The sequence below is a fragment of the Monodon monoceros genome, unplaced genomic scaffold, assembly GCF_005190385.1.
Source record: "Monodon monoceros isolate NGI ecotype Baffin Bay Population unplaced genomic scaffold, NGI_Narwhal_1 Super_Scaffold_12, whole genome shotgun sequence".
NCBI lineage: Eukaryota > Metazoa > Chordata > Mammalia > Artiodactyla > Monodontidae > Monodon > Monodon monoceros.
Genome location: NW_021703768.1, coordinates 58,263,648 through 58,280,766, shown reverse-complemented (window position 1 = coordinate 58,280,766; position 17,119 = coordinate 58,263,648). Strand labels below are relative to the sequence as shown.

At 41.3% G+C, this 17,119-nt stretch overlaps 1 protein-coding gene across 2 annotated transcripts in view; it reads right to left on the bottom strand.

The window, feature by feature from the left end:
- The window catches only part of ARHGEF28 (Rho guanine nucleotide exchange factor 28), a 309,995-nt gene that overhangs the window by 129,584 nt on the left and 163,292 nt on the right, over nucleotides 1–17,119 (bottom strand). Inside the window, exon 1 of one of the 2 annotated variants that reach the window (XM_029216896.1) lies at nucleotides 2,256–2,418. The exons of the other annotated variant lie outside the window; for it this stretch is intronic. Within the exon in view, the coding sequence (XP_029072729.1) occupies nucleotides 2,256–2,340 (85 nt within the window). The 5' untranslated portion in view covers nucleotides 2,341–2,418. Of the gene's footprint in view, nucleotides 1–2,255; nucleotides 2,419–17,119 lie in introns of those variants that run through there. 2 annotated transcript variants of the gene reach the window in all.

Genomic DNA, 17,119 nt, shown 5'->3' with positions numbered 1-17,119 from the left:
TAAGGCCCTTTTGGCTGTAATGTCTATGGTTCTGGGATTCCATTCAGCTGACATTACAGTGTGACCAAACCCACCCTTCACACCTAGGTCGTCTTCATTTAACAGACAAAGGAAGCATGGGACACAGTCTGACCATCCCCAGCTCTCTGCTACCAATCTTAGTTTCACTTGTCCTTTGTTTATTAGTGGCCAATAGTTAATCATTTTCAAATCCCAGGTACCTGCTTTCACTTGAATTGAGTTTAATTTATACATGGCTATGTTATCACTTTCTGCTGTAGTTCAAACTGGCTGCGCTCCAGCTTTGAATTTCAAAGGAGAACGTGATTAACGCATTCCCTACAACTCCACTGGACTCTCAAGGTTCTCCACTGGCCTCCTAACCATTAATCCCACATCTCTCCAGGCTGTTAGGCTACCTAACGAGGCCTCCCTACAACACAGGCATCCAATCCGCTAGCCAGGCAATATAAACACAAACCTATATAAAGCAGATTATTCCCCAAATTTAACTGGATGAGAATTAGCACAAAGACTTAGTAGTCTTACAGAACTGCTACCTGCCCTCAAGAATTTCTCCATGTACGAGAACTAATAACGTTCACTCTAAGGAATTAAGGACTTCGTGTATCTCCCCTCTCAGAAGTCATTTAAAAGTTTTAAAAAAATTATTTGGAAACAATTTCAAACTTCCAAAAAAGTTGAAAGAATAAGAATAGCACAACGGACACCAATACATCCTCTTTACCCAGATTTACCTATTGTTAACATTTTACTCCATTTTCCATTTGAGTCTGAGCTTGCTTTCACATGCACACATTTGTGCGCCCTATAGATACTCCCCTCCCCCCGAAACAATTAATGGTAAGCTGCATTTATATCATGGCCCTTTACCCCCAAAGAAGAAGCAATTACATTTTAAAATAGAATATAAGGAAAATAGAATGTTGTACAGATGTTTTAAGTCCCCAGTGATAGACTTTCAAGAATGGCAATGAACAGCGTGGGAGATTTGCTCAGGGTGAGGCTTTCTACTATTCCTAGAGAGTCAACCCACTGTATTCCTGGGATCAGCCTTGATCCCAGGCCAAGAGCAAACACACACGCACGCGTGCGCGCGCACACACACACACACACCCCTCCATTTTATTTTAGAAGGAAAAAGAAGCCTTGAAATGAAACAGGTACGGTGACAACTGCCAGCTTCCATTTTTCTCCAGGTAAAGCACAGGGTGATACGGTTGGTCATTCTGTTCTCAAGAGAGAATTCTGCTCCCCCAGGACAAAGCTACAGAGGCGGCCCACTTTCAGAAACACCTCTTCTGCTTATAAGCTCACAAAAATGTTTCTGTTTGAACTAAAAACATAACCACATAAAGTCCCTCTACAACACAAGAAAGGGCTACTCACTACCTTTCTAGTTTTGATAAACCTCAGAAGGCAACAATTACCATCTGCTGGGGATGGTGCACCGGATACTCAGGCCACCTCCGCTGTTCCCTAACACCAACTTGTCCCTTGGTTTCCAAGACCTGCACCACAAGAGTGGGTTGCAGGTGAGGCGGAATAAGCAGCGTGAAGCCACTCCATTATTATCACACTGCAAATAAATAGCTCTTCTGCCTTTGGCAGTAAAGCATTTTGCATACTTGGTAATTACCGTTAATAAACTTTTTAATATGTGATTGCATCCCCTGGAGAAATAGAGGCTTTCTTATTGAAATTACTTTCTTAAAATCCCTTCCTTAGAGCATCTACAAAATCAAGAAAGTAGAGTAGAAAAGAAAGAATTTTGTTAGGTATAAAAATTTTTTTTTAATTAGCACACACTTGAAAACTAAGACACAAATGCAGCGGACACCCGGTACTAAGAGCACGCATAGTTCTCTGCACACCCCACAAAGACCAGACACATTTAAATCAACAAGACACTTTATTGTCAAGGTAACACCAAGGTAACTGAGCAAATGAATCCGAAACATTTACCTTGTACTAAACTCCCCCCTTTTTTTTAAAGGAATAGCGCATGCACAATACAGCACAAAGGAAGATTTAAAGTGAAAGGAACACAAGAAGGATGAGTAGGTTTACCTTAGAAGTCTATCTATAAAATATTTATATTATAAGAGTTTTATAAAGACATGTATAAACATGCACTTATCAGAAAGAGTCTTGCAAAGCAACGAGGAAAAGAAAGGTAAGAATAGGAAGATGCCTGGCTTGGCTCCGGGGTAGTAAAAGATCGCGTGATCTACCTTGTTTGGACGCCCTCCGTCGAATCTTCATTTTGGGGAAGGAAGGCCACGAGTAGTTAAAAGGTGAGTCCGAGTCAGAATCCATCTTTTTGTCTCGATGAAATCAACAGATTCAACAGCAGAGACTCAGGAAGAACTCGGACATCCCCAGCCAGGAGGCGAGTCTCCCGTGTGATGTAAAAGGAAGGAATGGGGCTGGGTGAAAGCTGCGAACACCGGGAGGGAGAGGCAATAAATGTTTTGCTTCCTTCAGGCGTTCAGGCATGTAGACCACGAAGGAGGCTATAAATATGCAAGCCAAACTGGGAAAGTAAAAGGAGGCGAGCACAGCAGCTCAGAGTGGTACTGGTACACCGCAGTCCAGTTATTCAAAAGGTCACTGGGAGCAAATGAATCATTAACTCTCTTCTCGTTGCTGGAAATGGAAATGAAGAAGAAAGGTAACTGCCAATTGAAAGAGAGCCGCCTGAGACTCAAGAAAACCCTCCCAATGCAGACGCCTGTTTTGGTCGGGAGCTAGAGGATCATTTCTCAGAAAAGCCACCCTGTGCAGTATGAGATAAAGGTTGAGGTTTATGCGTGTGGACAGCCAGAAAGCTCCAGTACACAGACAAATAAAGGCCGTCATACTCAGGGCAGGGGTTTTTCCAGAGCAATCTATTCTTTCATACCATTGGCAGCTTTTCAGATCTAAGAGCCAAAACAACTCTGATAATTCATTTAACAATCCAGTCTCCCCGTCCTTTTAATCCAAAAGGGGTTGGAAGCTTTAACTTTTAACCAGAATCGTACTTATTAAATTCATGTAAAGTCATCTACTTTACCGTTTAGCACAATTGGGGTGTTTTTTCTCAAATTGTCACCAAGTTTGGCCATCAGTCACAAGGAGCTGGGCGCCTTTGGGGCTCTGATCTAAACTCGCAGTCCATCTCAATGGAGCTAGCGACTAATTTACCACAAACCAACAGTTCTTACACAGTCTCCCTGAACAACTCGTCGGTAATTAGCATTCAGTAGAAGCCCATTACTGCCTCCCCATAAATCGTTGACACTGCTCAAACTTACTTCTCTAAACCCCCACCGGCAGGCGCAGATACATGGGCCCCAAATAAGCTCCAGCACGGCAGCCAAGGTCTGCAGCAGAAAAAAAGTGTATCCCAAGTCTCATACGGGAGTCTCTTTTAAGCATTTCTTTTCACAGAAGCATTGTATTTTGTTTTGAGGGCATCTGACGGCCAAATAAACTAAAGGAGAGTGGAAACAATGTGAGGATCCTTTCAACTCTGCAGACCTGGAACATGACAATATGTGTCTTAATTAACATTCGTCTCTTTACTTCAATTATTTCAAAAATTGTTGGCACTCTCGTGCCATGCTGTGTGAGAAAACAGATTCATAACCTGCTCCCTGATAGCTAATCCTGTCTGATTGGGCTGGGGTTGGGTGAGGGGTACAGATAGATGCGAAGGAAATCAGAATTACATACGTCACCTCTGTGTTCATATGGGTTGCTATGTAAATACAGCATACAAGTAGATCAGCTATAAGCTATGTAATGACAAGCATCGCAACTAAATTAAAACAAAAAATATATTCTCTACTTTGTGACCTTTTATTTGAAGAATAAGTACATATTTTTCTTACTCAGCTGGAGCAACTGTAAGGAAAAATTACTCTCAACTCTACTATCAGATGAGAGGGTTTTAGTCCATACGCAACTTTCTATAAGAAAATAGATAAAATCTTGTGAATGGGTTTCCATTCATTCTCAGTTTTAGGACTTAGAACACTGTAGGCAGCTGCTAAACGAATGAGTGATTTACACAGTTAAGTCCCAACCCGTAGACGAAGAGTCTTTATATGACAGCTGTAATATTTTTAGTAAACGTCTGCTAACTGAAGTGTGTATCTTGACCAAAAAAAAAAATGCTATGCGAACTCTGGTAAAGTGTTTCAATATATATTTGCATTTTATTCATCATAACAGCGTCTACATTTGCAAACAGCAATACTGTTGGGTGGAGAAAACCCTTTGTTCTCTAAGGCTCTGTACAATACTTGGGGTGTGCACAGAATTCTTGCCTGCCTGAGAGATGTCCAGAGACCCTAGAAAGGGACCCTCCACAAGTGTAGACAAACACCATTTGGAAATGAAGGTACTGGGTCAGGAAATACTGTTGTCTTGCTCATTATCATGCAAAGTAAAGTTATAGAGCCACTAAAGTTTTAGAGCCACTAAACCTGGGATAAATCCCAGGTCAACAAACTACTGGAGTGGGCTGCTTCTCTCTTAAGCATCAGAGACAGGTCAGAAGACCTTCAGGACAATGCAGAGATATGAAAGAACTTTGTAAAATGCAGTTCTTGAGTTGAGATGCCAGGTAGGTGCACCTCAATCTAATTATCCCCAAAGCACAGTCCTTGTTGACCAATTCCATATCAACTGATTGTTGATATAGAAATTATTCTGGCAATAAAACTACTAGAATTACCCAACCAGTACACATGAGAAACCCAACAAGAGACTTTCCAATCTAACTTGCTTTATTATTTATCGACATGGTTTAAAGAATAAATTGAGTTTACTGACCAGCAGTGTGCATAGTTAACATAAAAAGTGGAGTATCAAATATTGTGTTGACAGTCTTTTTTTAGGCCAACTCGTTTTCTTACCAAAGAATTTCTCCTGAATATGGGTCATTTATCCTCCTTGTTTTCTACAGTAATTGAGTTTGTCCCAGCATTGGGTCAATGTGATTGCATTTAAATTAATTCAAGATGTTATTTACATCTCATTCATATTCAACGGCTTAATTTCTTTGCTTTCTCTGACGGGCTGATTGCAATTGCAGTTGGCAGAATTCAATGATATATCCCCAAGGCCACTTTCTCACCAGATATCATACAACCATGACAACATAAGAATGTAAATGATTTCATCAGCCTTACTGTGCCTGCTCTAATTAGAAAATCCTTTACTTAGAAAATAACCTCCATAAAGTCTCAATTATCCAGGACACATGCTGTCACCTACCTCTCAACAATGATAAAACTGAACCTCCCTAGAAGAGTATTTATATTTCAATTTAAATTACAGTATTTGTACAGTTTTCTTATCCTCCAATGGGATCCAAAATTCCTTGAGGACAAAAACTGTGTTTTACATTCATATTTTTAAGGAGCCTCAAGCTGAAAAGAAAAAGTACGGGATTTTGGAGACACATATAGATGGTCGCCGGCTTATGGTTCAACTTAGGATTTTTCGACTTTACCGATGGTGCAGAAGCAACACGCATTCAGTAGAAACTGGACTTGGAATTCTGAATTTTGATCTTTTCCCAGACTGGCGATATGCCCTATGACACTCTGTCATGAGGCCGAGCAGTGGCAGCGAGTACAGATCCCAGTCAGCCACACGATCATGAGGGTAAACACCCTATATGCTTACAGCCATTCTGTACCCATACAATCATTCTGTTTTTCAGTTTCATTACCGTATTCAATAAATTACGAGATATTCAACACTTTATTATAAAATATGCTTTGTGTTAGATGATGATGCCCAATTGTAGGCTAATGGATGTGTTCTGAGCATTTAAAATATGCTAGGCTACGCCAGGACGCTCAGCAGGTTAGATTTATTAAATGCATTTTCCATTTATGATATTTTCAACTTATGATGGTTTTATTGGGGCATGACCCCATCATAAGTCAAGGAAGATCTATATATCTGGACTCTGTCACTTATTTACTTAGTGGTCCTAACCAAGTCACTCATACCTTCTGATGCTCAGTTGTTTCCTATAAAATGGGATATCTCTACTTCAAAGAGTTGTAAGGATCAAATGAGATTATAACAGTAAAGAACATACGTTTTCACTAAGTTTTAGTTTAAATGTTAACTGTAAATAAGGTTTCCCTTTCATTATATTTCTCTCCTATATTATAGACACTGAAAGATTCTTATCTTTATCTCAAGAGTAATAGCTTGATTTTCAAAACAGAGACACGGCAAAATGAAAAGAAGTTCCAAGGAAATCATACTGAGACAGAAAGAGGAGGATTTGTTTTGCTTTTCTGCTCCATTGTTTGACCACCAGAAACTAGTTTTTAACACTGTTAAACACCATTCTTGGGAAAAAAAATAATAAAAAAAATATATATACAGACAAAAGGCAGCAGGACCCATGATGCAAGGACAAGCCTATCCTGGATAATTTCAGCCTGAACAGTGACAATTTCATGTAGTTCAAGTTCTAGCATTAGGTGAAAGTCAGAAATGATCAAAGTTTTCCTCAAAAACCTATTAGAAGGCACCATGTCATCCCTCTAAGTTCAACAGAAACAGCTCTTTGCTGGAGAACATTGTTACCTCGGTCGGGCACCAGAAGAAATGGTTGGCTTGGGCTTCCCTGGTGGCGCAGTGGTTGAGAGTCCGCCTGCCGATGCGGGGGACACGGGTTCGTGCCCCGGTCCGGGAGGATCCCACATGCCGCGGAGCGGCTGGGCCCGTGAGCCATGGCCGCTGAGCCTGCGCGTCCGGAGCCCGTGCTCCGCAACGGGAGAGGCCACAACAGTGAGAGGCCCGCGAACCGCAAAAAAAAAAAAAAAAAAAAAAGAAATGGTTGTTTTTCACTGAGAGGCCATGTTGTACAGAAACAAAGGTCTTAAAAGCACAGCTCACATCCACGCGTAAGATGCACTCACTGTGAGCCCCAGGGAGGGAAGCGCACATTCACGTCCAGCCTCATGCTCACTCAGGGCTGTTACACTCACTGCGTGTAGAACCACCTGAGGTTCAAATTATTATTTTTCTCCCTATCTCCCTCCCTGTTGTATTTTTTTAATAGAGCCTATAAAGTTGAATTCACATAAAATAGGCATGAAGTAGGAGCATGGTACAATGGTGGTCATAAATTAGAAACCCAGGGTGCCACCATTCATCATACCACCTTACTTTAAAAATAATAATATTTTTTACTTCTTATCTACCTTAATTACCTTGATTTATTTGAAGAAAAGCTCCGCATGCCCCTCCGAAAGTTCTGATATGCCCCATTATGTCATCCTACTATCTAAGGGGGAAAAAAACCCAGACAACAACCTAGAAGTCCAACAAATGAAATTACCTGTATTATGATATACCCACATGTGATACAAAAAGAGAAAAAAATTCTCAAAAACACTTCAGGATAGGAAAATAATAGATTTTCTGACCAAAGTAACGTATTAAAGAATTATGTTGTCAAAGCCTCCACCAGCATTTAGGATTGCTACAGATACAGGTTCTACTTAGCTGATTCTCTTAAGGAAATAAAGATCCTTGATGGACCTCTTTTTGTCTTAAACACTGAAGTTCCTGGGCATAACCTGAAAGGAAAGAATTAGGACAAATTCACTAAGTTTTTCTGAATGATACATTATGAAGAATTTTGAATTTGTCCTGAAGAGGCAGCTGTGGATAGTAAATGTAAGGGTCCCTGGAGGTGGAAGAAGCAAGGTTATGGGCCATAAGTCTGGACAGAGAAAGGATGGAGGGGGAGGAAAGTATCTTGTTACAGCCTGAGGAGAAAAAAAATTCTTCATAGTAGGAAGAGCTGAGGCACCTAGGGAAGCAACATCAATGATTACATTTGAAGTTTTTTCTGATAATGTTCCAATTTTAATTTTTCCAAGCCTTCGGAAAAAGTTTCTTACATGATATGGACTTATTCACAAACTTTTTTTTAAATCAATTTTAACATCAAAGTTCAACCTATTGTTCTATAGACTTTTACGGTCATTCACATGTAGATAAGTTAAAATAGCAAAGAATTTAAATCGTTTTAATATAAGTGTTATCAAGCCTACAGTTCTGAAGCTGAAATTCACACAAAATGTGATGGATAATCCTGTTTGTTTGGGTTTTTTTTAAAGGGTGGGCTCATCTTGTATATGCTACTGGAGTATTGCTGCTTCTAGGCCCTCTCAACTGACACAGCAATGAAATATGTGTGTCCTAACCTAGGTATGTACACGTACCTACAAATATTTCCATACGCAACCATGTGTATCTATTTTAACTAACCATGAGTACATAGTGATGTCCACATCTCTCATTCATTAGCACATGGATCATTCTGGCCTCCTCCCCTTGCTTCTCTGTAAACTCCCACTCCAATAGTGAAAAACCTGACACCTGCTCTCCATCATCCATTGACTTACTTATTTCCAGTATATATTAATAGTGGTATCAGAAATGTTAACCTGTACCCCTATGGGAAACAACTTTCTCACCTAGAAGACATGCTTATGTACAGTTTCTTTTGCTTTTATTCTACTCATTTCCAAAGTTACTGAGGTCTGCACCCTGCTCCCATCCTCTACAGTGAGGTTGTTTCCAAAGTTTTTAGTACAATTAGGTTGTTTTGCTACATTTTGCATTCCATCACAGGATCCTCCAACCTCTTAATTTTTTATTTGCACACATTGAAGTTTCCTCTCTGTGACATAAAGTTCTGTGGGCTTTGACAAATGCAGTGTCATGTATCTACCATTACAGTATCGTAAAGAATATTCACCACCCTAAGATAAAACCCCACAATGACAGGAATATGTAGAAAGGACACAGAAGCCAACTGAAAGAGTCCCTCATCACCAAAGCTAGAACACTCTGAATAAAGTAGTACTAGGTGACTACCCAAAGTGTAAAATAAATATCCATGAATTTATACTGACATAAATGACTGAATAAATAAGTGAGAGGGATAAAAATCTCCCATGGAGAAGAATTCCAAATAGTTTTAGACACTTTGCCCACAGGAAAGCATACAGATAACTCCTCATTCCTAAAGTGTGGGCTGCACATCATGACTTCCTTCCAAAGAACACGATATGGGAAGAGGAGTGGGGAAGAGTAACTTTACAGTGGAGAAACCTGACAAACGCTAGCTCTACCAGGTAATCAAGGTCATCATCAACACTGACAAGTCATGCCGATATTATATGCTATTGATATAATGTGATGGAAATGGCACTTAACCTCTGTGGTCTTCCTCCCCAAACCCATAACCTCAGTTTAATGATAGAGAAACCACCCCAAAATTACCAATGAAGGGACATTCTATGGAATACATGACCAGTATTCCTCAAAAATGTCAAGATCATCAAAAATAAGTCTGAGAAACTCTCACAGCCAAGGGGAGCCTAAGGAAACACAGCTGAATGTAATATGGTATCCTGGGACAGAAGAAGGAAACTAGATAAAAACTAAGGAAATCTAAATAAAGGATGGACTTTAGTCAATAATAATGTATCAAAACTGGTTCATTAATTTTAACAAATATACCATAATAATATATGATGTTAATAATAAGGGAAACTAGGGGAGTCTAGGGGGCTGGGTGTATGGGAACTCTCTGTACCATCTTTGCAACTTTTCTGTAAATCTAAAACTGTTCTACAAAATAAAGTGTAAAAATGTGTTAAAGGATGGGGACAAAATGCACAGACTCTATGTTCATTAAATATTTGTGGAATTCATGCTCAAAGAAAGTGTGCATTGCTTATTCAGATACATAGAATTCAAGTCATGCATAAAACTCTATTTCCCTTTGCTTAAGTTCTGAAGTGAAGTTCCCATGTAGCTCTGAGGGAACTAATTAGACATTGAAAGATTATATGCTAAAAATAATTGTAATTTCTCAGAAACAAATAGTGTCACTTTGGGGTTAATATGTTCCTAAGAGTTAACCCTAATGAGGAGCCCCCATTGAACACTTGGGGGGTAGGTAAGTCTACTTCAGTTAGATCAGCAGAAACCTAATGGTAGATAAATCTCAAGAATCTGGATGAAGCCCAGCTCGCTTACTCAAAGTTTGCTTCAAAATTCTAGACACCTTTAACTTCACTCTTTATTCTGTTTTTTGTTTGTTATTTTAAATGTTATGAAGAAACAAAAGACTATTTACCCCGGGCTCTCGTATTCGGCATATGATTGCATCACTTCTTTCCTATGCTTTACACGTATTCTTCAGAAGAATCTCATGTTGAATAAGAAGAATAAGTTCTGTTGGATTTCTTGCCCATGACTGAAGTAAGAGGCCATGTTTCATAAAAATGTCTTCCAAATTAGGCACTCTAAAAGTTATAGCAAATTGTCCCAATAAATTGATAGAGCTCGTACTGCCTGGCAATGAAAGCTAACCAGAATCTTAATTGCCCTAAAGTCCCTTCCAAGGGATTAACCACTGGGTACTCAGCAAGCCTAAACTCACATAAACACACTGACACTGCAATCAAGCCCGAAACCTAAGGATTCCCCTGTGCGGGCAATTCTTTCATTAACCGTCTGCACACACAGGTATTCCGAAGTGTTTCAACAAAAGAAAAGGGGACAAAATCCTTAAGTGGAAATTTAACTTTCCACAAAAAGCATTTACAAATACTATTTCCAGGATGTATTTCATATTTTTCACTTGTTTCATGTTTTATAAGGTAGTTGTAGTTTCCTTAAGATTTTATACTTGTTTGAAATTTATAATGATTTGATTTAATCAAAACAGAATCTTTAGGGACAGAAGCTATGGAATTATTCACTAAGCTGGTTTATTTGGAGTTGAGGATCCTGTTTTGGAGAATGAAAAATTTAGAGTTCAGAGAAAGAGCTGCCATTTTTTTCCCCCTCCTAGATTACATTTCAGAAATTAAGTTGGTTTGTGACATGAAAGAAAAAGGTGATTTAGAATACACTACAGCTAGGTTGGTACTACTGTCAAACATCAGGCCTCCTTGTAACGCCCTATGACATTGGTGTAAACAACCATCCACTCCCTTCATCCCGAACTGTGCACCTCTTAAGTCCAATAAATGAATGTGACAGCAAACTACAATCACTTGATTCCTTCTTAATGTTTAAAAATAATCTTTAAAGGTTTAATCATCTAATTTAGGTTCAAGTATTTAGGAAACTTTCAATGAATTTTTTTGTTTTTTACCTTTCCCACGGATCTACCATGATGTTGATGGTGATCATCATTAAAAGTCTGCAAACCTAATACAAATGGGCCTCCATTAATTGCTTTTGTAACCAACTGAGATAAAAGTAGAACCACAATTCTCCAATTCCCAAAACACTGAAAACCCAGTAAGTCAGAGTGATTTCAGCAGAGCAGGGCTCCCTTAAGGAGCTATGTCATGGTTCTCAACCTTGGCTGTACCTGAGAATCACCTGGGAAGCTTTTACAACTCCTGCAACACAGGCTGCACTTCAGGCCAATTAGGTCAGACTTCTGTGGGGGTGGGACCAGGGCTTCAGGATTGTTTGTTAAAGCTCCAAGGTAATTCCAACGGGCAGGCAGAGTTCAGATAACAGAGTACTTAGATTAATTAGCGACTCCTAATCTTAACTCACTTTTATTTTGTTTTTAAACACATATTTGTGATCAAAAACTAGGCAGAACATTAGATCTATCATTAGACCAGACAGCTTCCTAGCCTTGGGACTTGTTTAAAAAAAAAAAAAAAAAACATAAAAAATTATAAGAAAAGACGATAACATGAAGACATTACACCTACAATAAGACTTTAGTTCCTTCACATTTCCTTGTCTGTAGTATTATATTAACCTGAAAACCCCTAAGTTCTTTTTTAACTTACGGGATAAAAGTCTGTCAGTAAATATTCCAACTGTCTAATTTAAAGAAAAATGCTTTATTCGCATTCCACAAGGAGAACTTTATCCAGAGAATGAAACCACAAATAGAAAAGGCGGAACACTCGCGATAAGAGAACCAAGTTCAGCTTATACCACTCAGCAGAATTCCAGTAAGTTGACAATTTCTTCTACCAAAACCAATTTTTAAAACCTCAACAACTGCAATAAGAAATTTTCATCGAAGTGAAGGAAAGGAATAAAATCTGAATCAGAACTTTTACAAATAACTGTGCATTCCGAGTGATCTTCTTGGGATATTTCTCCAGCCCCAGCCCCTGTATTTCAAAACTGAAACACTGGTGAGCTTTGGTTTGTGGTGGAAAGACGACCCCAAAAACAGAAGAGAAAAGAAGAAAATCTACCCAAAACTTTTATAGCCCGGGGCATAAAGAGAGACCTGCCAGAAATTAGGCTTGAAAACTTACTTTTCAGAAGGCTAAGAGCTCTGCTAAGGTTACTCCCTCTCCCTTTTTTTCCTTTTTTCTTTTCTTTCATGTTTCATGCAACAGTTCCGAGATCTCAACATAGATACACATGAGTTACTAAATAATCACAGCCAAAAGAGGGCCAGCTTCCAGTGACATGGGTCCTAGATCTTAAGATTCCACATTTTGGACCTTGTTTCTGCAACTAAAGTTTCAAGATGTTTCCAAGCAACTTAAAATTGCTGTTTTATAAGGTTTTATAGCTTAGTAGCATCAATTCCATTTCCAAACTTTAAGTTAGTATAAGAAGAAAAGACTAACCTAATTAGTCCTACTTATTGGTGGTTTGCCAGACTAGCACAGTTGACTGCACCGTCTCCACCCAGCTCACCACCTAAATCCATGGGCCTGGACTCTCCCAGACACACCCACAAAAGCAGATCTTGGATAAAGAGTTCCTGCTGCCCCTAACATTCTGTTCTGAGGGACTGTTCTTTGGATCTCCCAATCATTCCCTTCCAGTTTCCCTTTGGTGATGTTCTCCTAAGCTTCCTATGCGGGGTCTCTGTTTCTCTCTGTCTTGTCTGTGTCAGCTGGGTTGAGCACCCTGAAACACCTCACTTCCTACTGTTTGTTTCTGTTTCTGCTTCCTTCTCTTCCCGACTCGTCTGGATGAGTTTTTCTGGTATCAAATCAGGTTTCCTTTCACATCCAGCTTTGGTTCATCTGTCTCCCTAGTGCCCACCTTCCCAGTCTCAACACCCACTAAGAGGTTTTCTCATATTACATATAAGTAATGAAGAGTAACAGCAAGGAAGTGACCCAGAGCATTAACCAATAACTGGGATTCGAGCCTCAGCATGTACTGACAATTGGGCCACTCTGTAAAATCAACAGTACATATTATAAAAAGAAGGGTTTTGTTTTGTTTTCCTGGTCGATAAACACTTGTGGAAAGAATCTATGACATTTTCCCTTCTTCATACAAAAGTAATCATAGAAAAATGTACAGCATCATTTTAAGCTACCTTCTAAAATGAAGCTTACTTATGGCATATAATGTTACATGAATAAAGCAGGACATAGAATTCTATTGTTTACATGATCACAACTATGATCACATAAACACACCAAAATTTAATAGTAGCTGCTTTGGGGGGGGGGGGTGGCAGAACGATAGGGCTGTTTTTCTATTCTAAAATTTCTAATTTTTCTACTGTGAGCATTTATTACTTCTGTAATTACAAAAGACAAAATTAATGTATTTTTTCTAAGCGTAACAACATGACGCTTAGAACCTCTCGCACTTGCATCAAGCTCTCTCTCCGCCAGCCAAAGAGCAGATACGGCACCACTTCCGGCCCAGCACTTCACGGTACCGAGACTTCACAGGCAGGAGGAGGATGCCAGCCAATTCCACCACCACTGCCCCTAGGGTCTCTACCTCCCTACCACCTTCTCCCACGGGGAAAGTTAAACATGCTCTGAGCTCTTGTCGTAACGTGTCAGTTTTACCAATCCTTCATTTTTCCATCCAAATGGTCATACAATACACAGCTTGAGCCAGTAAAGTTCAAGTTATCTTCAGTCCAGTGCAGGCAGTGGCTGATAAATTACTGCAGGAAAGTCAGTTTCAATACGAGTGTCACTAAATCTGGGCTGGCCCGTACAACCTCACTCACACTTGAGTATCACTTGCTGAGGGAGCAGGAGTGTCACCCTCCAGGGGCTTCTGTAACCCACCTGAGACACTGGCACTCTTGTTTCACAGTCCTCAGGCACAAACTTAACTTTGAACTGGAAATCTGAGTTTCTAATCAGGCACATGGCTTTATTTTTTCAGATTCAACCTTTCAAAAGAAGAGTGTGCAAGACAACAACTAACCAAGCTTTGCCAATTGGCTTTGCCAATCCAGTGTTGGCTTATGCATCTTTGTTTGCAGCTGGTATTCCAACGGGGCAGCCAAAGCTCACGCTCTCCGCTGTATTTCCCAGAGGTTGTCCACGTTTCCCACTAGATGTCCGCATCACTTCTCCCTGGTACAACATTCACAGCTGCCCACTGTTGCGCTTCTATTCCTTAATCATATTTAGCCCCATATCCTTGAGCCAAATGGACCCTTCCTTCCTTTTAATTTCCATATTGACCCATTTCATTTACCTTCTCTTCTACCCTTTCCTCCAAATGCTTTGCCCTCTCCCCGCACCCTACCTGACCAGAATGTGAAGGCACTGCACGCTGAGGAGTCTCACTCTTCACTGTGGCAGCGACAGAATTGGACCCCAGCGCTCAACTCATACTCTCCCCTTTGAGCAAAAGGCCAAGCCCTCACAGTTATCCACAGAGAGCGGGGCCCTCACTTCTGGACTCACCATAAATGTAACCTTACTATCACTACTCACTACTGTGGTGGTTCGGGGGCACCAGCTTGGATGAGGTTACCAGCTGTTACCCACTGGAGACTTTATTCTTCCGATCAGTAGTCATTTTCAGTGTATAAACTAATGGTGAGCTGGTTCCTGATGCTCATGGGCCAACGACAGCAATACAAAGGGAGCTTACTCTGGTGCTTCCCTGTCCAGTGCAAAAAATAAAGTTCAAAGGCAGTTCCTCAGTCACACTGGTCACATGTCACGTGCTATATAGACATATGTGGCTACCTGGCTATATCTGAATAGCGCGGATACAGAACATGCCCGTCATCACAGAAGGTTCCACTGGAACGGCGCTAATGTCGTTTATGAGATCGCACTAAACTCACGTCACACCATTTTGAATAATATAAATCAGCAAAGCCATATACCTCAATGCCACGTTTATCAGCACTTCCTTAGAGACCAAGCAGAATATAAGCACATATAAGGTAGAACGGTTTAGAAGCGGCCACGGGGAAAAGCCATTTCCGGTTCCAGACACCAGCGTACCACCTGATTCTATTATGTTCTTTGCATAAAATCAGGTGGCCTTTTCTAATCCACCAAGTTTAAATGAACAACAAAGCCAATGTTCGCACAAGGGATAACCATTCATAGACCTTCTCATAAATCACCGGATTAATGTCATACACGCTCATCTCTCTCAAATTCTTTATCACATCCCTCCTCAGACACGACATTATTGACAAAACACCCCGATTAGGTCAGGCTACTGCAATTTCCATAACAAAAGATTAGGTCAGGCTACATAACAATTTCCATAACAAAAGAAGGCTGCGTGCCTTCTTACCCCGCAAGGATACCGGTTTGAGAACGGAGTGAATTTTTGCAGCCTAACATGAAAATAATCCTGCTATCTAATACTTTTAACAGCCAGCACTCCTCCCCCACCAGCAACCTGTCTCGGTAAACATTCTTCAAAGCGAACATTCCTGGGAGCATGATGCAATCTGGAGATGAGACATCCTGCATGCGTGAGCAGCAGTCGAGCTCTGGGCTTCAACAGCCCGCGACACTCATCCACGTGGGCACGTTTGCTTTCATTTCTCCTTCCTCTTCCCCTCTTCTGGAAGTAAATCATTCCTCTTACCTTCTATAGCAGAAATGTTAAAGGTGTGCACAAAGCCCGGTATGATCTAGTTTCTATTCCAGTTTCAGTAGTACCTCACACAAGGAGAGCCAGAAAGCACCTCTGGCTTGTGGCCAAACTACAAGCAGCACAGCCAACGGATGCTGAGGGTGCTTCCTCCTCACCCTGCTTTATTCTTGTAACTGCTTTGTTGCATGCCTGCACTCCCCAGGGAGCCCCCTGCACCGCCAGGCTCCGCAGGCCACCCACCTTCGCTACTAAGTTCACCCAGGGAGCTGTCTTGCTTTTCCCTGATTTCACATCAGCCCAAGCACTTGGTCACTGCCATAGCCACCACCACACCCCTGCCACTCCCAAGACTGCTCTGCCCAGGCACCTTCCAGGTGTGTGAGCTGCTTCAGCTTCACTGAGCCTGAAGAAACCAACTGGGCAATCTCTGGATTATCTGCTCCCCACTTATCAGCCCCAGACCATCCAAGTGCCCGGACGAGGCATCTGCTGATAGCCCAGCCTGTGCATGTCCTCAAACCCCCAAGAGCTTCATCCGGCTCTAACTCAAAGGTTAAGTCTGGAGCCCTGATTAGCCCTGAAGAATTAGAAAATGCCCTAGGAGGAGATTTGGGGAGGTGCCCCTTGGGGAGTGGTGAATTACAATGCTTGTGAGCAGACAAGAATTCCCAGGGCCAAGGGGAGAAATACTTTCCCCTTGCCAAGGGAGCTCCTGGTTCCTTTGAAGGGACACCCACATCAGATCCATGCCCCAGGATAAGCATCTGGTCTTTTCCTGAGGCCAGGGGATAAGATCACACAGGCTCAGCTCCAAGGGCCCCCCCTACCGGGTATCAAAATAGGATAGTGGTAGGGCTTCCCTGGTGGCGCAGTGGTTGAGAGTCCGCCTGCTGATGCAGGGGACACGGGTTCGTGCCCCGGTCCGGGAAGATCCCACATGCCGCGGAGCGGCTGGGCCCGTGAGCCATGGCCGCTGAGCCTGCGCGTCCGGAGCCTGTGCTCCGCGACGGGAGAGGCCACAACAGTGAGGCCCACGTACCACAAAAAAAAAAAAAAAAAAAAAAAAAAAAATAGGATAGCGGTAAACTTGGGGATTCTGAGGCCAGGCAGGATGAAGTTATGAGTCTCAACTGCCCCATTTACCCTCTACCAGTGGGCTCAGTCGCCATCACCTGAAACGGAAGCTGGTAGTGCCAACCTCATAGGAATA